The sequence below is a fragment of the Bacillus rossius genome, chromosome 1, assembly GCF_032445375.1.
Source record: "Bacillus rossius redtenbacheri isolate Brsri chromosome 1, Brsri_v3, whole genome shotgun sequence".
Classification (NCBI taxonomy): Eukaryota; Metazoa; Arthropoda; class Insecta; order Phasmatodea; family Bacillidae; genus Bacillus; species Bacillus rossius.
Window position 1 is genome coordinate 322,929,814 of NC_086330.1, and position 27,010 is coordinate 322,956,823.

Below are 27,010 nucleotides of genomic sequence, written 5' to 3' on the forward strand. Positions count from 1 at the left end.
TGGGAAACAAAACTCTTCATCAACCAGGTTTTATACAAAAGAAAGTTAAGCTCTATTTCCCGCTAAACAGGATAAGAATATAAATTTCGCTAAACAAAACTTTCAATAGGCCATATTTAGCGAGAAAAAACTAAATAGATGAATTCCCGAAGAGTAGTTTACTAACCACAAGACTACTAGCGCCATTAATCCGTACGAATTCCGTCGCGCGACGCGCGTCACTCTAATCTCTGGCGTCACATAACCAACCTAAACAAGTCGCCATTCGCCATTCCGGTAATATTAACCGTAAATGGTAAACAAATACATAGTTTTCGGTTCGTAAGTGATAAATGACTTTGCAAATAGTATAATGGAAAATTATTTTACCGAAAGTACCGTAAATATACGTGGAAATTGATACTTAGGTATGTAACTGTTCAATGTTTATAAAACTTACGGTATTTGTTTACTTTATTGGTATATTTTTTTCGTGTGTGGTTATTATTAAATCCTATTATTTTTCGATGAATAATCAAATTTTCTTCCCTTAAAGTACCGTAAACAAACATGGAAAGTTGTTAGGTATAGGTAATTATTCAATGTTATAAGTTTGCAGTAGGAGACCAATGATCGGCTCAAATAATCGGCTACGTTTTGCCGATCATTATGATCGGCAAAATAAACAAAATCGGCCGATTATTACGATCGGGGATCGGCATCGGCCCAGCTCTAAAAAATATTGTATGTATGTATACTTTTCTGAAAACAGTAGATTCAAGAAAACAAATTTTCTTCTTTTTTATTTTGATCTTGAACTTACTTGACAACCAATATTGAACTTCAACTTCATACTTTCTGTATAGCACTTTTCGATTTATTCTTCTTCAAACGGGAATTAAAAGTAATGATTAAAAAATAGCATTTTCCTCTATAATTATTGCAGCCGTATACTGAAAAGTTTAACTTTCCTTTATTTGCATGACGCGTAACTCCTAACTAGACAAAACGTTTGTTATTTATTTTGAACGTTATATTTATGTTTCCTTTCGAACTTAAATGAAACTTTTAACATTTAATTTCATCAAAAGTTATAAAATATAAGTATCAAGTTAGAATATTTTTAAGTGAAGTTGTGGCTATTTTGTTGTTGAAAATGACACTCTGAAGTTTGAATGAAAGTGAGATATTATAAAATTATATTTGTAGTTAAAAACAGATAATTCATTTCAAATTCAATCTTTCGTACATGCATATTGCCAAATAAATTCGACAATATATTAAATTCTATGCATTTGAATCCATTCGGGTAAATATGTATTGTACGGATTAGCGCCAAAAAAAATCGTACAAATATGAAATAACTTTCATTATATGCTATCTTACGTCCTCTCTTCAGAACCGCCTGCGGAGATAAAAAATTCCAATTACTTTAGGAGATATCGAATTTTTTAATCTTCATTTTTTGGCGATTTTTTTAAAAAAAAAATTTAAAAATCCGAAAATACCTTTATTCTGTGCTCTTAAACTTCCTCTTTTCATTAATCCCGGCTGAGATAAGAAATTCCAAATACTTTTGGAGATATCGAATTTTTTAATTTTCATCCTGTGCACTCGTGCGGCGATAACGGTTGCTTGTTTACAAGTATCATTTTTTTTTTTGCGATGTTCCCGAACGGGAAAACCTAAGATGCACATAAAGTTCTGCCATTCCCGATTACACCCGAACAATTCACCTTCGGCCAACCTCGGGTTTATTTATTAATATTTCTCTGTTTATTTTAATGTAGCTATAATAACCTAACTAACCATCCAAATGGTTTTAAAGTTTTTTTTTTTAATGTAGCTAACCTATCCGACCACTTTTAATATTTCAATTCATTTTTCCTGCGCAAAAATAAATAAATCCCGAGGTTGGCCGAAGGTAAATATTCGGGTGTAATCGGGAATGGCAGAACTTTATGTGGATCTTAGGACTCTCACGCGAACGAATACATCATGTAAAAAGAAACTTACGTGAGTTTATTCTGTTCATCCTTTTTCCCGGTTTGTTAGGTCAGGTCAGCTACATTATAAATACTTTAAAACTAAACAACCAATAAAATTAATTTTATTATTTTTAATGTCTGTTCAGTTTCAAAGTATTTATAATGTAGCTGACCTGACCTAATCTACCTTTGTCCCATTTTGTTAGGTCAGGTCAGTTACATTATAAATACTTAAAACTATACAACATGTAAAATAAATTGATATTATTTTTAATTTCGGTTTATTTTGAAGTATTTATAATGTAACTAACCTTACCTAATGGAAAATTTCTGTTATTTAGACATTCACGCGCACACGGCAAAATATAAAATGGCGACGGTCAAATTATTACACACGTCTGGTATAGCAAAATAAGAACGGCCATATCTCCAAAAGTATTTGGAATTTTTTATCTCCGCAGGCGGTTCTGAAAAGAGGACGTAAGATAGCATATAATGAAAGTTATTTCATATTTGTACGATTTTTTTTGGCGCTAATCCGTACAATACATATTTACCTCTATTCGTATATTCTGCAGCATTAATTCCTATAAGAAAATACTTATTACGTACAATGTACTTTTAGTCCTGTCGTATAGTTATACAAAATCTTTTATCAAAGGTATTGTTTCGTCTATGCGGTTATGGTTGAAAAAGAAGAAAAAAGTTATTTATATTATTTTTAAATTCGATTGTTAGTAAGAACACGTATTTAGTGTAATATGACATACATTATTATGTTTATTAAAACATTACTATCGATAACTCTATTTTAGATTTATCTGTCTATGTTATAGGTATTTCAACTTGATTCTTTTTCTTCGGCTTATGACAGCAGCAAATTTTGTTTTATCGCATATGTAATGTTTTTATGTTTTGCATATTATAATTAATGAGTTAGTATTTGTTAGCGAGTGAGGCTTTTTCACAAATGGACGCGTTCTTGGCGGCTAGCAGGTAGGACGCGTGTATTACGCAGGCTGGATAGGGAAGTACGACTGTGGGCGAGCTCCATGATAGAAGCAACGGGAATAGTAGCACTCGGCTATTTGTATAGGTTGGGATAGCTATGCGAATGGTAGAACAGACCACGGGTCTATGGTGAGGAAAAAGGTCCCAAGCTCGACATCCCGACGATGAGACCGTTTACGAACTGTCGATGGATCATCAGGAAAGTCAACAACTTGTTCAGAAACTTGAGTCCCTCTTTCAAAATTCAGTTTAATACCTGGAGATGACTATATTCGATGTTCTACCAAGCGAAGCAAACTCTTAATTTATTACTAGTTGATGTTTAATATTGTGACGCAAAATAAAATTGTGAATTAGCTTACTTTGCTCATGCCAGGTTTTACAAGTTTGGTCAAAGTTAATTAAATGAATAAAAGTTGTGTCCCTTTGCTGCTGGCTACCCGCAAGAAATTATCATGGTGAATAATAGATAATAATTTTAAGTCGACATGGAATATTATATGATTTTTATGAGATTGTGTTTTGGTAATGGTGTGTGTATTTTTAAGAAACTGTCTTGTGTATTTTATTACATTCACTTCACGTAACGAATTGTCTGAACGTAATGTTATTGTTGGTTTGTTTTAATATTTCGTTTTATTGAACAATAATACATAGTTTGCCGCTTCGAGCGACTACAGAAATGATAATACAATTAGTTTACAGTGTTCCAAACATTTTAGTTTCCTCTACTGTACATGGGGCGAATATGTTTTATGTTATGTTTACTGAAACCATATCATTATACATGCTAAGTGAGATGTTGCGATTGAGTAGAAGCGAAAATATGTCTTAAAACCCTGGTAATGCTATGAATTCCATTCATTCGTTTACTCTGTGATCCGGAGGGTCTGTTTTTATGACTGAATACATTTCCACTTCCTCTATGTAGCGTGGCTTCATTGAGATGAAAGCATAGCTCACGTTGGTGAAATACTTATTAATTAAAAAATAAAAATGTTACTTTATGCTTCAATTTCTGTTAGTGTCGTACATAGATTTAAAAAGTAATGCAGAGTTCCTTAGTTTAATGTATATTGAAATTTGCTCATAAGTATAGTAGTTATTGAAAGCATAAAAAACATATATGACAAATTGTGTATTATTTCCATTAGGCGTAACCATGAAAATAGATAAGATTTTATCATTATGTGAAACCTACATTTGAAATGTTGGCGTTTAAATATTAATAAAAGCGTGTGAACTCTTAAAGCGCTATTTATCTATTTAGGAAGTAGGTAGTTTATTTGATTTTAAAAGGTTTTTTTTAACAAACAACTAAATTAATTCAAAGATTTGAACTACTGCAAGCAAAAAATACTTTATTCAATTTTTATTTTAAAATTAGCCTTATATTCTACCTTGCCTACACTTTATTATCGAAAAAGATTTTTTTTTGTCAGAGATGAATACCGTAAATTAATACACAAAACATACATGTTTTCGTATTGTTACGATCGCGCTTGGATGCAGTGCTTGGCATCGCCGCGCTCGTTCTGCCTGTCTGCGCCCCCCTTCCACCCGCATCCTCTCCCTGGTATCTCGTGTCATACTGTCTCGCAACATCCTGACCGTCGCAGCGCGCACCTGCCTCAGATCGAGTTACTTAAAAGAGGCCGCACTGCGGAATAAAAGGACTTAGACATGATTATCGGCGCGTTTTGTGGGAACCCGTTGCTTGTTGCGTTTATCGGCGTTCTTTGAGCAGCCGCCGCGTCCTTCGAGGACTCACGAAGCGTTTCTGGACATTTTGACGGCGAAGGTCGCGCGATATTTCGGAGACATGCCCGATTGTTCTGGACGGGAACCCAAGGGCTATATAAGGAGGTTGGGCCGACCTTTGAGGAGTTCAGTGGGGAGTTCTCCCGCAGCAGAGTTTCCGGGCGATAGTGCCGCGGGTGCGGCAGAGTGGCGAAGTCCTTGGACGAAGGTTCCAGGGCAGAGAATCAGGAGTTCAGTGGGGAGTTCTCCCGCGGCGGAGTTTCCGGGCGATAGTGCCGCGGGTGCGGCGGAGTCCCGGGCGAAGTTGCGAGTGAGTCGTGTGGGATCTCGGCGAAGGGTGTGACGGCGGCGGCGGAGTGTGGCGACGGAGTCCCGCGGCGGAGACCCACGAGGGGTGCTGCGGCGAGAGTTGCGCCGGAAGTGCGGTCCAGCGAGGTGTGTGAAACGAGTGACTGGGGAATTGACCTTTTTTACGTGTAATTAATTATCTGCCAATTTAGAAGATTATTTGTAAGTGACAAGTAGTGGTAATAAATAAAACTGTGTGTGTGAAATAAAATCTATTAATTGGGCTATCCTTAACGAACCCGCAGGGAAATCGTAACATTTTGGTGTCAGAAGTGGGATAGCCCTAATTAATAGATTTAGGATTCAGTTAGAGTATTAGAATAAAAGTTAAGGATAGAATTTAGTTTACGAGAATATAGTTAGTGTTTACAACTTTAGTGAATTTGAAATTTTCTAGAGTTAGTTTGAGTATACTGTAGTCAGTGTTAGTTTTGAATGTAAGAGAGATATTTTTAGTTTAATAAGGTTCGGCTAGGTCATTTAAAATTAAGAACAGTATTAGAAAAAAATATATTTAGGTTGATTAATTAGTAAATCCTTTAGAGAGAGATGGCTGCTGAAGAGTTAAGTGTAGAAGATATCAGGAAGATAAGGGCTGCCCTAGAAGAGATCAATAATAAAATGGAAGATATGGTGGCCAGTGTGAGGAAATATAACAAAGAAATGTTAGCCAGTATGAAGAAGGGTCAGGAAGAAATGTTAGCCAGTATGAAGAATGGTCAGGAAGAAATGTTAGCCAGTATAAATAAGGGTCAGGAAGAAATGTTAGCTAGTATGAAGAACTTTAAGGAAGAAATGGTATCTAGTACAAAGAACTTTAAGGAAGAAATGGTAACCAGTATAAAGAAATATACGGAAGAAATGAAGAGTGAAAGGAAGGATAGTAAGAACCACCATGAATAAAAGAAGAGTGAGTCGAATAATAGTGTAGAGGAACTGAAGAAGAATCAGGATGAAATGAAGAATGGCCAGGAAGAAATGAAGAATGAAATGAAGACCGAAGTGAAGATAAACCAAGAGAAGAATAGCCAAGAGAAAAACAGCCAAGAGCAAAATAGTTAAGAGAAGAACAGCAATGAAAAGACCGGCGAAGAGAAAACCAGCCAAGAGAAGACCAGCCAAGAGGAGACCAGCCAAGAGGAGACCAGCGAAGAGAAGAACAGTGAAGAGAAAAACAGTCATGAGGATATTAGCCAAGGAGAAGATAACAGCCAGGAAATGAAGATGAAAGAAGAGCTGAAGAAAAGCACAGAAGTAGTGAAGATGGGTTACAAAGTGTGGAATATTGAACAAGAAGAAATGAAGATAAACCAAAGAGAGAGGGTAAAATGCCAAGAAGAACTGAAGAAGAGCCGAGAAAAGATGAACATGAGTCAAGAAGAGATAGAGAAGTGCAAAGAAGAAATGAAGAAATACCAAGAAGAGATGAAGAAAGACCAAGAACAGGGGAAGGAAGACCGAGAAGAGAATGAGAACACAAAGAGTGATGAAGATGGTGCAAGGAGTAACTGAGTGCAGTCCAGAAGATATTCAGAATAACGAAGAGGGAATGAGGAACCAAGAAGAGACGAAGAAGAGCCGGGAAGAAATGCTGTGCGAACAAGTAGCTGGGAGAGAAGAAATGAAGAGAAAAAGGGAAGAAACAAGGAAACTGTTGGAAGGCAATAAGCAATGCACTCAAGAGTATCGGGTCCGTCCAAGGCATCGGTCAGCCCGTCTCGGGCAGCTGGCTGAACGACATGGGGCACCTGCGACGCAGAAGTGTCGCCGGGTGACAAGATAAGCTACATCTAATGATAGAGAGGGTTATCTGGTGAGACTGTACAGCCCGCGATGGAGGAAAGGCAGGAGGCCTAAACTTCGAGTAGCATGGGGACCTCCAGGAGGAGATGCATTACCTGTTCGGGACGAACAGGTTTAAGGAGGGGGAAATGTTACGATCGCGCTTGGCTGCAGTGCTTGGCAACGCCGCGCTCGTTCTGCCTGTCTGCGCCCCCCTTCCACCCGCATCCTCTCCCTGGTATCTCGTGTCATACTGTCTCGCAACATCCTGACCGTCGCAGCGCGCACCTGCCTCAGATCGAGTTACTTAAAAGAGGCCGCACTGTGGAATAAAAGGACTTAGACATGATTATCGGCACGTTTTGTGGGAACCCGATGCTTGTTGCGTTTATCGGCGTACTTTGAGCAGCCGCCGCGTCCTTCGAGGACTCACAAAGCGTTTCTGGACATTTCGACGGCGAAGGTCGCGCGATATTTCGGAGACATGCCCGATTGTTCTGGACGGGAACCCAAGGGCTATATAAGGAGGTTGGGCCGACCTTTGAGGAGTTCAGTGGGGAGTTCTCCCGCAGCGGAGTTTCCGGGCGATAGTGCCGCGGGTGCTTCAGAGTGGCGAAGTCCTTGGACGAAGGTTCCAGGGCAGAGAATCAGGAGTTCAGTGGGGAGTTCTCCCGCGGCGGAGTTTCCGGGCGATAGTGCCGCGGGTGCGGCAGAGTGGCGAAGTCCTTGGACGAAGGTTCCAGGGCAGAGAGTCTGAGTGGGGAGTTCTCCCGCGGCGGGAGGTTCCGGGCGATAGAGTCGCGGGCGCGGCGGAGTCCCGGGCGAAGTTGCGAGTGAGTCGTGTGGGATCTCGGCGAAGGGTGTGACGGCGGCGGCGGAGTGTGGCGACGGAGTCCCGCGGCGGAGACCCACGAGGGGTGCTGCGGCGAGAGTTGCGCCGGAAGTGCGGTCCAGCGAGGTGTGTGAAACGAGTGACTGGAGAATTGACCTTTTTTACGTGTAATTAATTATCTGCCAATTTAGAAGAGTATTTGTAAGTGACAAGTAGTGGTAATAAATAAAACTGTGTGTGTGAAATAAAATCTATTAATTGGGCTATCCTTAACGAACCCGCAGGGAAAACGTAACAGTATGATACAATAACAGCTAGTGACAGTGACGAAACCAAAATTATTTTGATAGTTTGTATAGAAAATCCCCAACAGTAGTGGTGATATATTTAGGGATTTCGTTGTAGATGGGTACTATTTCACAATAAAAAGGAGTTATCGTCAATTATCAAAGCAGCCATATTTCGTATCTTCTTTGACAGCCTAAATACAGCACCAAATGACGTACTTGGCTAAAAATTAATTCCAGCTGCATGTGTACATTCCGGGAGGAGGGGAGAATCTCAGGGTGGCCCGAACCTCCCTGAAATAAAAAAGCCCATCGGAGGGGGCCCGCTTGCATTTGCAAAATCTTCACGTTATCCCGCGGGCCTCATGGGAATCCTACAGATTTTCGCCCGTGAATCCAGCTATACATTTCACTGACACCTTGAGCACAACAGTCAGTGCACACTGAGTTCTTCCATACCACCCGCACTTGTCTTCGATAAAATCTGAACTTAGGTGGATTCAGCATGACTAAGCCTGCAGTCTGAATACACCTGTAGGCCGCTGTTGCAACAGCTGAGAAATTTACACTGCTCGTAAATAGTCTGTATGTAACTCGGAACGGGATTCCAGTTCATTCGTGTATATTTATTCATCATATTATGCAACGTTAAAGTCATTAAAAAATATTTAAAAAAATAAAATGCTAAACATGTAATAAGTGCCAGAAAATAATAATATGCTGTAATATTTAGTGTAACTAAATACGATGTGAACCCTAGAATACAAAGTTGACGATGTGTCGTTGGTGGGAACACTTGTTTGTCCCTGACATTTTTTTCTCTACAGAATTTTAAAGTGAGTTTGACATGCACTTTTTCTTCAGGAAGTAAGTTAAAAATTTTTTTGTCGTTATTGCGATTTCAAAAGTTGATTTGTGTCTAAGAGTAAAAATATTAAATATTATTTTTCATCATTTTATTCCCAGTTTTATTACTCAATCTATTAGTAGGACGTGATTTCTCGTCGCGGTGCGGAAGACTTTTATGAATGAAAGCATAATGTTCGTGCAAAACCATTCATCACACAAATGTCAGTTCTAAAGTATAATGTTGGAAATTTTTTTAATTATAATAACTTTTACAATTTTTTTTCTGAAAACACAAGCTAACGCATCAATTTTTGGTGACAGAATTTTTTGTAATGTATGTAAATCTCTTAATTATGTAGAACTTAATTAAAAAATAAAAATAAATGTTTTAAACAGAATTGACGATTGTTTGCATTTCATGGATATGGACTGGATCGCAACACTTATTTAATGTTTCAAGTTAATAAACACTGTCAGGAAGCAAGCAAGGCAATATGAGAACATTATCTTTTGGTTGAATGTAGCGAAATGGAAAAACAGTCACCTTTCTTGCCACGATCTTGTTCGCAGATAACGCAGGTATAAGTAGCAAATGGACTCCACACAATGACAACCCTCCCATTATTCCGCCCCCCCTCGCTGAAACGCCCTCTCCCCCCTCCACCACGGCGCAGGCGACAGTCTCAGGTATATCGCCCCGCCCAACCACTGGCAGTAGCACGTGGCCAGTGGCCCACCGCGCTAAACATTTTTACTAGGGAGGCCCCTTAACAAGCTGCATAGTATCAATCTGGTAACAGTGGTCACTTGTTACTCTATACTGCAATCTAAGCATAATACAATTACAGTTGATAACATATGCTCCCTTGTACGTATTTAGGCACTGCAAGCAGGAGGAAAAGTTTGAATTTTTTCATTATTTTATTCATTTAAATTTGAGAATGAAATGCTAATTAAAGAAAATAGTTCACAAACTTTTAAATTTTGTGTTCTTAATAATTGCAGAGTACATTATACTCGTTTATTTTTTTATATATATACATACATATATATACATATATATATATATATATATATACATACATATATATACATGTATATGTATGTATGTATATGTATGTATATGTATGTATATGTATATATATATATATATATATATATATATATATATATATGTATATATCAAACACACACACCTTTTACAAGATATGGTTTTCTCAGCAAATCACAAAACTCGGTACAGTACATAAAATTTTCTATGATTTTTCCATAGCAGTGGTGTTTAACAACTTCGTACTACATTTTAATAGGCTGATGAAAATAATTTTTACAGAACATTTGACTAAAGACTATTACACATCTGCTTCACTGTCCCTACATCTGCTAATTTTTTCTACATTTTATAAACTAAATAAATGTCTGGAAAGGAATTACAAATACAATAATGAAGTGAAATTCAAATAAAATCAGATACCGATTATTACCTAGCCAAGAAACCAAAAATAAAAAATTAACAGTAACAATGGTTTTTATAAGCTTATATATTGCAGGTTACTTATCATCAAGGATAAATTAATTAATTTAATTTAAATTCCATATTTGATGCACATAAAATAAAAAAAGACCTACTAGACACAGCACATTTTCATGCAGCTCTGTTTAATTTTGTGAGACCCTGAAGATGCATATTATTAAAGACTATCTGAAGTACCAAAGGCATTGCCTAGGCTTATTATGCAGGGAGAAGAATCTTAATTTAGGAGGATGCGATGTAGGTTTTTAGAGATTTCAGGTAAACTGTGATTTTCTTCTTATTTTGGTCCAAGGACCATCTCATTGTCCGTGGCATTTTGTACTTGTGTGCGGTGACGGAGAGCCACTATCTGCAGGCTCATGAGGGAACGGAGCAGGAGGCGAACATTGAAGAAATCTACTTCCACGAGAAGTTCAACAAGGGCTCGCGGCTGAACAACGACATTGCGCTGGTGAGGCTGAAAGGGCGCGGCGTCATGCTGGGCGGCGATGCGCGGCCCATCTGTCTGCCCTCGCCGAACGTCCGCTACACTCCCGGCCTCAACTGCACCGTGTCTGGCTGGGGCCAGACCAAAGCCAGCATCTCCGGTAGGTCTGACAAGACATCCACTTGATGCCCTCTCGAAACACACTGCGTTCACACAGCAGTTCACACAAACACAGCAGTCCAAGAAAAAATTATGCAAAATACAGTAAAATGAAAAAGAAAGACATGTACAATGGTTAAGCCTTATAGAAAAACATTAATAGGATGGTGCTAAATGCAAAAAAAAAAAATATATATATATATATACAGTAAACTCTCGCCAGTCCGTGGCCCGAGAATCCGAAGTTCTCAGAAATCCGGGGTATTTCCGAAGTGACATGATCGTTACTGTTTAGATGTATGTATCACTATTCTCAGTGGATGATAAGAGCGACGCTCACTGATATTTATAGCGCGGTAAAAGGCTCTGAACTGGCGCGCAGTCATCTCGTTCCCGTCAGATAACTGTGAAATTTGAGCGGTGACCGTAACATTATATGGCGGGAAAATAAAGATAAAGGTGTAATGCCTTTTCCTCTGGTGCTTTCAAGAAATTTTTTAACGGTTTTTTACACCTAAAACTTCAAAACCATGCCTTTTAGCCATTTTAACTCCTCTTAATCCGATATAAAAAAAACAGTTGGGCATTAGCAAATTCTTAAATGCTTTTCGTAAACAGACTCCAGTCGGATATTTAGAGTAGGTTGGAAATCGCGTAGGTTTTCCTGAAGCTCTGGGCACCGTGTGTCAGTGTGTGAAACATGTTGCCAGTGATAAGTTTCCTAGCTGTGCGCGGCACACGACTGTAGTTGTCATGCGTCACACGCCGGGAATGCTGGCCGGAGGGAAGGTGAGTATAGTTCATTTGCGGTAAAAATAAATACTCTAACCGCCCTGCTAAATTTTTCCATTAAAGAAATTTTGAAGTTTCAGAGATTTTCCAGCAGAAATAATGTTCTGTAACTAACAAACAAATTGTATCAAAAAATTAACGGTAAATGGCTGCCGTGGGGGGCCTTAAAAAAATGTTCATTTTACCGGGAATGGACTATACAACCTGGCTTTCGTCGCATGCAGTGTGGAGTAGGGGAGGAAGGATGTTGACAGTTTCACACGCAGAAAATGGCTAGAGGGCTGGAGAGAGGGAGAGAGATGGTTTGTTGTCTGGGAGGGAGAGGTAAGCCGTATGACGTCATGCATCCGCTGCCTTTGCAGCCGCCAGCCTGTCTAGACGAGATTCTCGCACTCCCACTTACGTCGCACAAGCTACTGCTGCCGTGTTTTTAAACGGACTGTCCAATTTTTTTTCTCTTCTTATACGAACATTAGTAAGTGCACTATAAACCAACACAAAATATATGCTGCATGTTAAATAATAGCTTTGTATAAGCTTTTATTGTGAGTTTTACCATTTTTTCCCCGATTATTTTTGTTTTGTGCCAAAATTTCAGATTTTTTGATGGTTCTAGTGTACAATTAACAAATGATTTTTTTTTATTTCTCCCGTTTCTCTTTAGTTTAACTGGACTGGCCGTGTGTCTGTGAGGGAGTGGCCTTGAGTCTCTTGCCAGCTACGTATCGCTTCTCTCAACCGCCCCTCCTAAATTCACTTCCCCTTATCAAGGGGCTTCCCGTTTCAGCGCACGCCACATTGCTACGCCTAGCTCTTTCACATCAAAGTGCGACTTCGGGTGCCATTAATTTAATTTAAGATGACTTTAAATTACTTTTTACACAATTTACTACCAACTTGAACAAATGGGTGTGTTAAATTTAATCAGGCCAGGCTGTAAATTTTCAGGAAAAAAAATTTCTCGGGTGCTTCATTTACTATGAATGGACTATACTGGTATTGCTTACGTACCATTCTGTTAACTTCCAAGTGTCTTGTTTATTATGACGTCCTGTGGTAGTATTACATGTTCATTGAATACCATCTTATCTTTTAGAATTTTTTTTTGTATTTTAATGAAAATTTTTCAAAAATCCGAAGTTTTCAAAAATCCGAAGGTCATAAATCCCCGACACCCACGGATTTGCGAGAGTTTACTGTATATATAATATATATATATATATATATATATAATATATATATATATATAATATATATATATATATATATATAAAATTAAGGAAATAATTTTTCTTAACCAGTAAACACATCTAAGCTTGAAGATGGTTTTGTTGATAAAACTGAAACACATTCAAAAAAAAAAATTTTTTTTTTAAGTGTTAAGTATTGAATATATTATTTAATATTAATTTGGAATTTTTTAACACTCACAAACCCCTACCAGCCAACAGAGAGCTCAAACTATTCTCCTGCGACATGAATGCTTACTGCCTTGTGATTTTAGTGATTTTACTTGTGTTTTTATTTTCCCCTGGGTTCAGGGCCATGCCGTACAGTGCCGGGCTGCTCTGTGCGATTCCTGCTTAACTCTTTCATATTTTCAGTTCTTCCAGACTTCCACACATCAGACATTGACCTTCTTAAACATGTATCTTACAGTATTCAGTAAAACTCTATAACGGTTCGTTATATACAAAATAAACAGTTCAACGCCGATTGTAATTTTTGTTGTTTTTTTATTTTTTTAAAACAGAATGCCCCGACGAATACAAACACTTACAATGGTTCATTCACTCGTTCCACATGTATATCTGACTGTCAAAAATTGCTCGTAGTTTGCGTGATGAGAATTACCGGAAAAAATATCGACCTTCAGTAATGTTTTTACTAGTACACGAAGATGGTGCGACCTCAAACAGGGCCGCACCCAGCGAAACCGAATTTCGCCCCGAGCCAAAAGCCGACGAAGGTGGCCGCAATTTCTAATTTAATACTGTTCAAAAGAAAATAAAACAAATTAGGTTGATTTAATACTCGGCCTGGCTCTGACCACCAACGTGAAATTATCCATTAGTAAATTACATTATAATTTAGCGAGAAGCCACCGAACGCGACCTACTCGTCCAGCGTTCGACAGACGACTGGTGAAATCCTGCCACGGTCTCCTCCACGCAGGGAGCAGACGTCACATGACCTCACCGACCAATCACACACACTCTTCATTCACGCTTACCGATACAAGCCAATCACAGGACAAGTTACAATACATAAAAAAAACCTTGTACATATAGAACTCTGGGCTTCCCCTGATCAGTCTCTTTTCAATTTTACATCAAAATCGGGGACTCCCATTCTCGTTCTCTCTCCCACACCGTGAGACAGCAGTTTCACTCAGTTCCCACGCAGTGGGGAAATTACCATCTTTATCTCGGTTGGTGGGGAAGCACTGTTCCTTTCTCACTCACACTTACAGGCCTCTCATGCCTCTCTTTCTAACCATCACACAAGCCCAGACACAGTCCCGTGATTTATAATTATATTACAACACGTTAATAAAATTTAAGAACAATAATTATAATACGAATTACTTTACAAAATTAAACTTATTGAGAAAAACCTGAATAAGTAGGCCTAAACAGGTAAAAATCTAGAACAGCGACTTCTTTGCGAATAATTACATAAAAAATAGTAGTGATTAAAAATGTCTAATAAAATACAAAATATCTTCTTAAAAACATAGCAGGTAAAAAATATCAACCCTAAAATATATAACAAACTGTAAAATATCATTAGAAAGACTTTTTAAGAAATATTTACATTCATGAAAATAGTTTAAAAGAAAAATTATTTAATTAGGAGGGCAGGGTTCTGCAACATTACATTACCCCCCCAACTTTTCAATTAAATTAACACTACATTTAATTGAAAAGTTACAAAAAGTGAAAAACTAATCTGTACAAAATAAATACAAAACATCCTGAGAAATAAATGCATCCAGTAGTTACTACCCTTGTTTATATAGAAATTCAAAAACTTAGTTAAAAAATTATAACATCAATTCATTAAAAAGCAAAAATTCAAAAACATATCTCTTACTACAAAGTGTCAACAACTCTCCACAAATGGTTATCTTCCTCTCATTAGTGCAAAATACAAATAACTTTGAAACTGGTTTCTCTACAAGCTTCAAGCAGACACCCCCTGGTCAACGAAGAATCTTCAATAACAACAAAAAACTCTGAACAACTTACTTTTACAACCGTGGAACCTCAACACCAGCTGTAATATCCTCCATAACTACCTCAACGACGACGACAAAATCTTCAACTCCAGGAATTACGTCTCCACGACCACCTCGACAACGATAAACACAAAAACTTCAACTTCTTCAAAAACTTACACCTCGGCAGAAACCTCGACGACCACAACAAATAACCTCAAAACAAATTATCTTCTTTAAAATCCCTTAAAAACCACAGTTACCATTATTCTCTGCTGCTTATGACAAACTCCTCAAATCCCCTGGAACAACCACTTTAACCCACAAATCCACCAATATCTCCACTCTTCATATCTGCACTAACAAAAACTTGACAACACTATCACTTCAAAACTGTTTACACAAAATTTTCCTATACTCCATCCCAAAAAAAAAAAAAAACTTCTAAAATTTTAAGACTTCACAAAACCACTACCATTAATTTCAACCTCTGGATAACACTTATTTCAAAATTAGAACTAGTCTGCTCAATATTGATAATCCATGAACTATAATTTCTAATATAGATGCATCAACTTCATAAGACACAAACTCCTAGTAAACTTTCCACAACAAAGAAACTTTTTTATAACACACTACCTTATCACTCCTCTTATTCAAACTTTCTAATCAAAATGTTACACCTCAACATTTACACCAAATACACACAAACTTAATTCTGTTCAACACACTGAATTCCATTTGTTGACATTATTCACTTACATTTCCCAGTATCATTAACCATTATATAAAAAATACACAAAAACATCATGATCCTCAGACATAAAAAATACACACAGTTCCTTCCAACTCTCTTCTCCTTCATTCCTAGCTCCTGAGCTAGCCGAAAGGTAAGGGGCGCTCATTTACAACCATTTAGCTGCTAGTCAGCTCGGCTAACCTATTACACATAACAAATACCCACAGTCCTTCCAACTCTCTTTTCCTTCATTCCTAACTCCCGAGCTAGCCGAAAGGTAAGGGGAGCTCAATTACAACCCTTTTAGCTGCTAGTCAGCTCGGCTAACCTATTTATCTTTCATTAACACACACAAAAAATACAAGTACTATTTTACAATGGTAGTGATAACTAAATTGTATATCTATTACGAGAAAGTTCCAAACTGTATTAAGACATATTCCTTAATTTACACATTTACATACAAACATTTCAGCACTATTTATTCTTTACACAATGTCTTACTTTATGTTCCATGGTCTTAGCAATGATACATGCCAATTTACACCATTAACCTTATAAACATTATGGCCTACAATAGATTCTATTGCAAAAGGTCCATCGAACAAGTGAAAAAACTTATGAATTTTTTGTTCATACAGTGAAGACAATTTATGGGATGCTATAAGTACTTCGTCCCCTACTTTAAAAACACAAGGTTTAACTCCTTTGTCAAATCTACTTTTCCTTTCCTCTGCCTTAGACAACAGTCTTTTCCCTGCCTTTTCCAATTTGTCTTTTACTCTCACCGTATCATTGTCTGGATAACCAATTAGTTCTTGCAGTTTTGAAGTAGGTAACATTTGTTGCATTAATTCTATTGGTGAAAAACCTGTGCTTTCGTGCCAAACATTGTTTATAATAGCTTCCACTTCACTCACAATATTAGCCCATTGGCTATGGTTTTCACTACAGTACAATCGAAATAACCTACCTAGTTCCCTCATCACTCTTTCAACTGGATTAGCAGCTGGATGGTACACTGCTGTATGGCCTAGTGCAATACCAAGAATACCAGTTAATGTTTTCCATACCTCTCCCAGAAATTGAGGTCCATTATCTGAAATAATCTTTTGTGGTACACCTACTTCCTTTACATACACATCCAGAATTTTCTCTGTTACCACTCGAGCAGTTGCTCGTTTGATCGGGTATAATTTAACATATTTTGTGAATACATCAAGAACAACAAAAATGTATTTTACTCCACTCCTTCCCTGTGGTAGCGGACCAAACAAATCGACACATACTACCTCTAAGGGCTTAGTTGCCAACACATGTTGCATGACTCCTTTGCACTTACTGTTCATTACTTTTGTCTGTGCACATGGTAAACACTGCCTGACTACCTTAGCCACAGTTCTGTACATGTCTCTAAATATACAAAATCCTTTTACATACTGTACAGTTTTTCTTACACCAAAATGCCCTCACCCTGCATGCATAAGTTTACAAATTTCAGTACTTAAATTATTTGGTATACATAAAACCCATTGTGACAATTCATTGTTTACATTCTGAAACAAGTAGCCCTCCTTAACCACAAATTTTTCCTTGATAATATCTCTACAATGAGTAGATTCCAATTCTTTAATTACAATTTGTAATCGAGGGTCTTCACTAACTTCATCCTTAAGTTGCCCTGAAAATTCCTTCAGTCCTTCATTAACTTCCTGCATTTGTTTACAAATTCTCCGAATCTGAAACTCCTGTGCCTGAGTGGCCTCCACGTCTGCAATTCCCCTTGAAAGTGCATCAGCTACTACATACCTGCGTTTTCCCTGGAACATGTTGTATGTCTAAAGTGTACTCCTGTAATGCCAAAATCCACCTGGTGATTCTACCGTGTAGCAATTTACATGAATTTATATGGCACAAAGCCTTGTGATCTGTGAAAACTACTGTTTCCCTGCCATAAATGTAAGTGCGAAATTTAGAACATGAAAACACAATACTGAGTAATTCCTTTTCTGTGGTGGTGTAGTTTATTTCTGCGGTATTGAGTGCCCAGCTTGCAAAACTGATGGGTACCTGTTCCCCCTCCTCACTCACTTGAAACAACATGGCCCCTACAGCCTCGTTTGATGCATCGCAAGCAATGTAGAACTTTTCGTCTAACTTCGGATGATGCAACAACACTTCCTTCTCTAACTCCTGTTTGAGTCTTTCTACTGCTTCCTCTTGTTCAGGTCCCCACTCCCAACTCTTCCCCTTCTGCATAAGCTTTCTCAACGGCCCACAGATTCCACTGAAATTTTGTATATATTTCCTAAAGAAATTGAAAAAGCCAATGAAACGTTCTAACTGTTTACGGTTTTTAGGGGAGGGATATTCCCTTACTGCTTTCAGTTTCTCAGGGTCAATATGGATGCCCTCTGCATTAACTACATTACCGAGAAACGTTATCTCGTCCTTCAGAAATTCAGATTTTTGTAAATTTGCTGTCATTCCCCCCTCTTGCAGTTTTCTCAAAACCCTTTCGATAATGTCACAGTGTTCTTCAAATGTAGCAGTGGCAATCATGATGTCATCTACATAAATCGTTACCATATTGAGAATTTCAGGTCCTAAAACTGCCTCAAGCCCCCTAATGAAATGACTAACCGAAACATTTAATCCAAAAGGTAGCCTTTTAAAACAATATGTTTTTCCTTGATAGGGAAATGCAGTACAAAGCCTAGATTCAAGTGCTAACGGAATTTGCCAATAGGATGCAACCAAATCAATTTTCGAAAAATACGCACAACCCTCAAATTTTTGTAACAACTCGTCCATTGGTTCTGGTGCTTCTCTGTCTGGAATTATAATTTGATTAACTTTCCTAGCATCCAAACATAATCTCACCCCCCCATTTTTCTTTTTGACCACTACCATAGGATTCAAATATTCAGAACTGCGTCTCTCGATAATGTCTGTATCTATCATATTCTGAATTTCTTTCTCCACAGCTGGTCTCAACTGATACGCTACTGGATATGGTTTTTGAACAAACGGTTGGTGCTCTCTCAAATTTAACTTACATTCATACTTATTATTTAACCCTGGAAAATTGGCAAAAGCTTTGTTTTCTACATGTAAAATTCCCCTTAATTTTTCCTGTTGTTCTACAGTACCACTATGCAAGGTTATCTGATCTACGTCATTTTCTGTAATATACTCTTTTTCCAACAAATTACACTTCAATTCTGTTTCTTTAAAATTTTCTCCTCGTATTATCCTTAAACTAAATGATTTTGCCTTTATTTCTGTTCCAAAATCAATTAGGACTCCTGCCACATGTATCCACTGCATGGAGTAGTCTATTATAACATTATTTCGTTGCAGCCAGTCTGCCCCCAAAACAATATCAATACTGAGCCCTTTAACAATTAGGAACACTACCCACATTGCTACCTCTCCAAATTTTATCTCTAGTAGTACCTGTTTTTTGACATTTTTATTCCTAATCCCTGTGGCTCCAATTATGGTTACATTTGAGACTGGAAATACTGCTGCGGATTTTGAAATTTCATTACCTAGAGACATAAAATATTCTTCTGACATGGCAGTCACCTCACTACCTGAATCAACTAACATATTTGCTTCCTTACTGGCACAGACAATTTTACCCTTAATGTATGGGCATAGACCTATTTTACCCTGAAGGCCCCTCTGCATTCTTTAATAATTCTTCCAACTCATGTGTAATTATGCCAGACTCATTTGTTTGTATCGTGTGACATTTTGATTTGACCCCTAAGTCACACTCCTGGGAGGGATTTGGGGCTCGATCCTTCCCGCTTACCTGTTTAAATTACTGCTTTCCTGCCTCCTCGATCCATTTCCATGTCTGTCTTGCCTGTCCTCACCTTGCCTTTGCTCCTGCAGACGTGGCTCTGGTCTCCACCTGGGTAGCTGATGGTTCCCCCGCCTTTCCTGTACTTGCAGTGGTCTTATCCCCTGCTGTTGACCCTCAGGATGGTGACCTCTATTTCTGGGTGGTCCTCGCTGGTCCCGATTGTCTGGATCTCTGCCCCTCAGTCCTTCCTCCCTTTCATTTCTCCTGTCCAACGTCTCCAGCAAATCAATGACCTCGTCCACAGTTCTCGCCCTGGCCCCTAGAATGCAGTTCTGTATTTGCTGGTAAAAATGATGAACAATATGGGAGATAAAACGTTCATCAGTTATAGGGTTGTTCAAAAATTTTGATTGTAGATACAACCTTCGTACATATGGTGCCATGTGACCATCCCTATGCCGGTATTTCCCTGTAAACAAGTACTGCAGGAAGTCATCCTGGACATAAATTCCCCAATACTTGTCTAAAAAGGCTGTTTTAACTTCTTCAAAAGTTTTCCACTCACTCTCCTTATGCATTGCCCATTGCAATGCTGCCCCATCCAATTTTGATACAAACAATTCTACTTGCTGTTCATCTGAACCCTTTAAATATCCAAAAACTTTCTCACACTTCGTAATGAACTGGATTGGGGTAGCCCCTCTATCATCTCCATAGAATTTTGGTACGCTTTTCTCAAAAATATTGACTTCGTCAATGGTGAGTACTGTACTCCTAATCCCTCCATTAGAATCTCCCTTAATTTTTCCCTACTTTTCTTCTACTTTTTTCAAACACTCTTGTTCAACCTCGTCTCGAAACTTTTCAAATTTGTTACCAATTCTCCTATTTTCCATCAAAACCTTTTCAACCTTCACCTCAAAATTGCTTTTGACTTCCTCAATTTCCCTCTCATTCAACAAAATACCTCTGGCATTCTAGTTTGCTTTACCATGCACCTCAATGAGTTCATTGTGGTCCCTTTCTATGCTAATTTGAACTTGACTGAAATTTTCCTGTAATGCAGATATTTTTTCTACATGCTCTTGTACTTTATGTTTCATCATTCCTATACTTTCCTTCACACTGCCCACCTCCCCATTACAGCTTTCCAGGCCAGCCTGTAGGTTATCAATTTCCGACTCACATTTCTCAACCCTTTGTTCGCATGTACCCAATTGTTCTTTCGTTTCTGTTTGTACGCGATCAATTTTAACTTCCATCTTAACCAGTTCCTGTTGCATTTGTTTTATCATTTCGGATTTCACCTGTGAAATTTCCTGCCTTATTTCCTGCGTGTTTTGTGCTAGACCCTGTTCTAATTTTAGAGTAAGATCCTGTTGTCCCTGTTCAATTTTATTAGTAAGATCCTGTTTTAATTCCTGTTGACATGTAAAACCCTGTTCAATTTTTTGTGTCATTTCCTGTTGTCCCTGTTTCATTTCCCTCATCATATTCAATAACAATTGATCAATTGTAACCGACCCCCCCATAACCTCAACTGGGCTGCTAATTGTGCGGGATTCCATATCCTGACCTAGTTCAGCAGGATGTTCCATGTTTACAAGTTTTTCCTGTTGACATGAAAAATCCTGTTCAATTAAACTTGTCTCCAAATTTGGATTTGACTGTTCGGAATTTTCTACATTTTCCTGAAAACCCATAAAATCTGATTCGCTACTGTTGATACTAGCGTTATCCATGTTGACATACACAAATTACCAAATTTTACACAAATACAAGTTAAATTCTCAAAACCAATACAAATAATACAGTTTTCTTAAATTTTCCACTTGCTATTATCGGCGACTCATCCCACGGTGTCCCGCGAAGTGACGATCTCGAAGTCCCGCAATGCGACAGGCCTGAAGTCCCACGGTGCCTTGGGTCGCTCTGTCCCTCGAAGTACCGTTTTCCGCCGTCTCTGGAACTCTTCACTCGCTGCAGCAGCCAGTCAACTCTCGCCGCATTCGTCGCTCAGCTGCGCCGAAAGTTCTGGATATACTTCACCGTTTTCTTCTAAACTGTTCAACATTAGTCGTAGATTTTTGTTATTTCAGGTTATCGTAGTCACGAACTGTTTTAAGAATGTTTATAATTTCTCCTTCGCTGCCGAAAAGTCCGTCTTAATCTCAGGGTCGTGTCCAAAATCAAGCCTCGTGGCCGGGCGCCAAATATAACTGTTCGTTATATACAAAATAAACAGTTCAACGCCGATTGTAATTTTTGTTGTTTTTTTTTATTTTTTTTAAAACAGAATGCCCCGACGAATACAAACACTTACAATGGTTCATTCACTCGTTCCACATGTATATCTGACTGTCGAAAATTGCTCGTAGTTCGCGTGATGAGAATTACCGGAAAAAATATCGTCCTTCAGTAATGTTTTTACTAGTACACGAAGATGGTGCGACCTCAAACAGGGCCGCACCCAGCGAAACCGAATTTCGCCCCGAGCCAAATGCCGACGAAGGTGGCCGCAATTTCTAATTTAATACTGTTCAAAAGAAAATAAAACAAATTAGGTTGATTTAATACTCGGCCTGGCTCTGACCACCAACGTGAAATTATCCATTAGTAAATTACATTATAATTTAGCGAGAAGCCACCGAACGCGACCTACTCGTCCAGCGTTCGACAGACGACTGGTGAAATCCTGCCACGGTCTCCTCCACGCAGGGAGCAGACGTCACATGACCTCACCGACCAATCACACGCACTCTTCATTCACGCTTACCGATACAAGCCAATCACAGAACAAGTTACAATACATAAAAAAAACCTTGTACATATAGAACTCTGGGCTTCCCCTGATCAGTCTCTTTTCAATTTTACATCAAAATCGGGGACTCCCATTCTCGTTCTCTCTCCCACACCGTGAGACAGCAGTTTCACTCAGTTCCCACGCAGTGGGGAAATTACCGTCTTTATCTCAGTTGGTGGGGAAACACTGTTCCTTTCTCACTCACACTTACAGGCCTCTCATGCCTCTCTTTCTAACCATCACACAAGCCCAGACACAGTCCCGTGATTTATAATTATATTACAACACGTTAATAAAATTTAAGAACAATAATTATAATACGAATTACTTTACAAAATTAAACTTATTGAGAAAAACCTGAATAAGTAGGCCTAAACAGGTAAAAATCTAGAACAGCGACTTCTTTGCGAATAATTACATAAAAAATAGTAGTGATTAAAAATGTCTAATAAAATACAAAATATCTTCTTAAAAACATAGCAAGTAAAAAATATCAACCTTAAAATATATAACAAACTGTAAAATATCATTAGAAAGACTTTTTAAGAAATATTTACATTCATGAAAATAGTTTAAAAGAAAAATTATTTAATTAGGAGGGCAGGGTTCTGCAACATTACAACTCATTTAAGACGTTCCAGCACAATACGATTTCCCGTCTAAAATGGTCAAATATTTTAGTCCTGTCTTTTCCTCTATAAGATGTACGTTATTTTTTCCTATGTGCGAAGTTTCCCAAAAACTTTGTAACCTGTATAAAACAATAGTTTTTTTTATTTTATTTTAAATATTTTATTCATTAGCATTTTTAATTAAAAGCAATAGAAAGATGGTCTATGTGTAAACTATTTTTCAAACACGTTTTCAAACATTATAAGCTTTATCTATTCCATCGACACTGTGAAGCACGTATGAAAATGTAGCCAGCGCTAGTTGGCATAATTTTGGTTATGTTGATATCTGTATAGTGTGTGCACACGTAGTCAAATATTACAGGGTGGCCACCAAACCGGGAAAACGGGAAAAACCGGGAATATGTCGGGAATTTGAAAGGGCCCGGGTAAAACCGGGAAACTGTCTGGAATTTTATTTCTTTCCTGGGCAAATGCTGCGGTGTAAATGCGCACAACTTATATAAGACGTACATCGCGGCGTCTGATAATCACGCGGCAAATCTGTACAGTGTCATGTTGGCAGCGACTGTAGTGTTCCCAGGCGTGTCATGTTTCTTCTTTCCTCATAGACGCAATACGTCACTAAGAGGCGGAGGGGGAGGGGGAATATGAACCGCACTACGGCGTGCAACACGGGGTGTTGTTCTAATTTGTTCTGTTCAGTACAAGTCTTCGAGCGGTTTTAGTCTTACGCTGTGCAGTTTGTTAGGAAGCTATTGCGGCAATGTCTACTAGGTATTCCTGTCGTTTTGAGTCTTGAGGTTCCATGGGCTACTGAGGATGCGAAAGACAGAACTTGTGCGAGATGCAAGATATGCAATAAAAGTTTCAAGATCGATACAATGGGTAGGGGAGCATTTACAAGCCATGCCAAATCTAAGAATTACAATAGAGTTATAAATAACCAATCAAGAAACCTGCAAGTTACAGAATTTTGTTTCCACTCAACCTGCTCAGGATGAAGCCCACGCTTCCTGTAACAAAGTTTTATTAGTACTTTAATTTATACTAGTAGCTTCCAACGGTTTAACGGTGTTATAAACTACGACGTCTTGTAATCCATCGCTTATCAATAAACTGTCAAATATGTCCAGTAACTAACGACACTGCACGTTTTTTTATGAATATTCGCAGCGTGTTGAGGCCGGCCGATAAACCTTCCGCATTAACTTACCTTTAACGTCGGTAATGCTATGTTCACTTAAAATTTGTAAAATAATAATACTAAACATATAATTATTATGTACACCAGAACCCCGATTTCACGAACACCGGATTTAACGAAACAGTGATTTTACGAGTACATTCTCGGGAACCGTAAAAAAAATTGGAAATTTTGACCAAAATGTGAAAAACAGAAAAAAATATTTAAAAAAAAAACGCAATGAAAGATCATATATATACCGAATAAAAGCATGTTGAACCTCCTGCGGTCACCAGCAAAGCATAAACACGACCCAATGCGTGGTGCAACTGCTACATCGCTTCGTTATTGCTCGCGCGAGAGGCGGGACGTGGAATGTTAGAAGAAAGGAAGGGGGAAATGCGGGGGATGACAGACAGCAGCCAGTGTGTTTCCTGCGTGGGGAATAAGTGGCGTAGCTCCTTTTTTTATGCTGTGTGAAGCGACCTTTTTCTATCAACTCACGGGAAAAGATAATTGCTTGAGCTGTCAAAATAAACATTGCTGCGACAGTTAAAACAAGACGCGGGCGAGCATCCGGTAGGTCGATGTGTATATCTACTCGAAAAACATATCTCAATTCATGACACTAATAAGATTACTTATAACTTACACGTATAGCCTGATGTTTTCAGCCTGATCCATGCAAGTTCTTTAGCCACGTTTTGAATGAAAACAACCACCAGCCGGCCAGTGTTGTGCCCTGTTTAATACGCACAAAATATACCAAATATGTTTGGTTTAAAAAAAAAAAAAAAAACCTCAGGGAACTTAAGGCAAAAAAAGTCAAAATAATGAGTGATGCCTTAAAACAGACCGCTCTCATAGACGAAGAAATTTTAAACACAAAAAAGGTTAAAGTTATGTGGCAAATATATATTTAGTAAACTGCCACCTGTTTTTTTAGTTGGGTATGTATCACATTTTGTGGAATTTTGTTTTATATTTAGTACTATACAGTTCCGTGTTTTAAAATGTGTGCTTTGTATCATGTATTACATAAATAAAAACATGTCATTTTGTATATATATTGCAAAACCTGGAAAATCTTGAAAATACCTGGAAAAACCTGGAATTTTTTATCACAAATATAGTGGCCACCCTGATATTAGTATTGATAGCTCACCGATGGCATGCTGCGCACTCTCTCTGCCCAGAGTAAACTATTTTTGATAGCCCGCGCACTTTTATGGGTAGTGTGTACTATGATGACAATATGGTTATTGGGTACGCTACTCAAGTTCAAGTTACAGATTTCATTGTCAATTTATTTTAACTTGGTACGGTACTAAATAAATATTTGTTTCATAGTATTGATTTCATAGTAATATGGTGTTCAACTAAAAGTGACACAAAATGCAAAATTAGAATACAGAACCTCATTTTTATATACCTAGGATTTACGAATTCCCGCAATTAGCTTTTTTTTTAACTGTCATTTTCTTTATAGTATTAATGCATTACTTTCATGCTTTATATGAAAGCATTTCCCACAATTTACATACAACAGCACTGCAATTAGTAGCAAATCATCAGAAAAGTTTAAACTGAACAATATATGTTGAATGTGAATAGTGTGAAGTCTATTTATTATACATTCCTGCGTGTGGTCACGTGGTCACTTCACTACTTGCCATTGTAAACATCCTACTTTTTTATTTGTGCCACATGCAATGGTAAATAAACTATATGACCATGAACCAAACTTTGGTAATGTGAACACCAAAATTAAGTTCAGTTTTATATCTCTCCTCGTTAAACTTTAATGTATTATGCAGGAAATAAGTTGTAAATGCAGTTTTTACATAAATACACAATTTATGACTGGGCCATTATTAAAATAAGTTTTAAAGAAAATTATCAAATTCTTATAAATCTTCGTGCATGTTTGGTGACGCTCAATTTACCACATTAGAAATATTTTGGAAATGCCATTGGCAGCACTGAATTTCCAAACATAGCAACTTGCAACAGAAATGTTTGTAACCTTTTTTGATTTCTAAACGTAAACCATTGTGTTTAAGGAAGATGTGTTCGTTTAATAGAATTGTTTCCAACAAAAATCTGACATTAATTGAATGTTAACACAAAAAATAATTGTGTAAGCAAATCTTACCATAAAAAGTGAACATTTTGAGGTGCTTCAACATGTACCATTTTACATATTTTTGTCCCAGTCCCTTGAAGTATAAAAAAAAAAACAACGTTCTAATGTGTTCTAATGTGTAATATTTCTATCAAAAACATTTTCAAACACAACCTCAATTTGTATTATGAAGGAGAATATTTTTTTTTTTTTTTTTTTTTTTCCTTTTCTCATCTAAGAAGTTTTCCTGCCTAAAGCATGTTTAGAAGAAAGTCCCCTGCAAAAGTCTTAAAAGAGTTTAACTGAATTCAGATTTTCATACATCAGCATACATACCTATTAGCAAAACATAATATTCTGTGCAACTTAGGAAATTCCTGGGTACATACTAAAAGTTTTAACCTTTAATTTTTTTTTCTCCTCAATTTAATGTATGATTTATTTCATCTGAAACAATAGAACTTAACAGAATGTATATATTATGGGTGACAGATTTAATAAAGTTGAACTTACAGTGTCGAGGTTGCTACCTTTTCTAGACTGATAAAAAGGTATCAGTGCATGGTATGCTGTTACCTACTTACTGCACACATTTATTAACAACATTATCTTTCCCAGATTGGGTTACAAATACTAGTATTTTGGCATTACAGACATTAACATTTTTATGATTTCGTTCAGTGAACTTGTAGCGGTAGTAACCCCAGCCGTTAAATACTCTGGCTTGCCTGCAGAAATC

The 27,010-nt window shown here is 37.7% G+C and overlaps 1 protein-coding gene across 2 annotated transcripts in view; it reads left to right on the forward strand.

Annotated features, from left to right (window-relative positions):
• The window catches only part of LOC134527975 (uncharacterized), a 144,758-nt gene that overhangs the window by 106,728 nt on the left and 11,020 nt on the right, over positions 1-27,010 (forward strand). For both annotated transcript variants that reach the window (XM_063361094.1, XM_063361095.1), the window contains one exon: positions 10,727-10,958. In XM_063361094.1, coding sequence (XP_063217164.1) covers positions 10,727-10,958 — 232 coding nt within the window. The remainder of the gene's footprint in view (positions 1-10,726; positions 10,959-27,010) is intronic.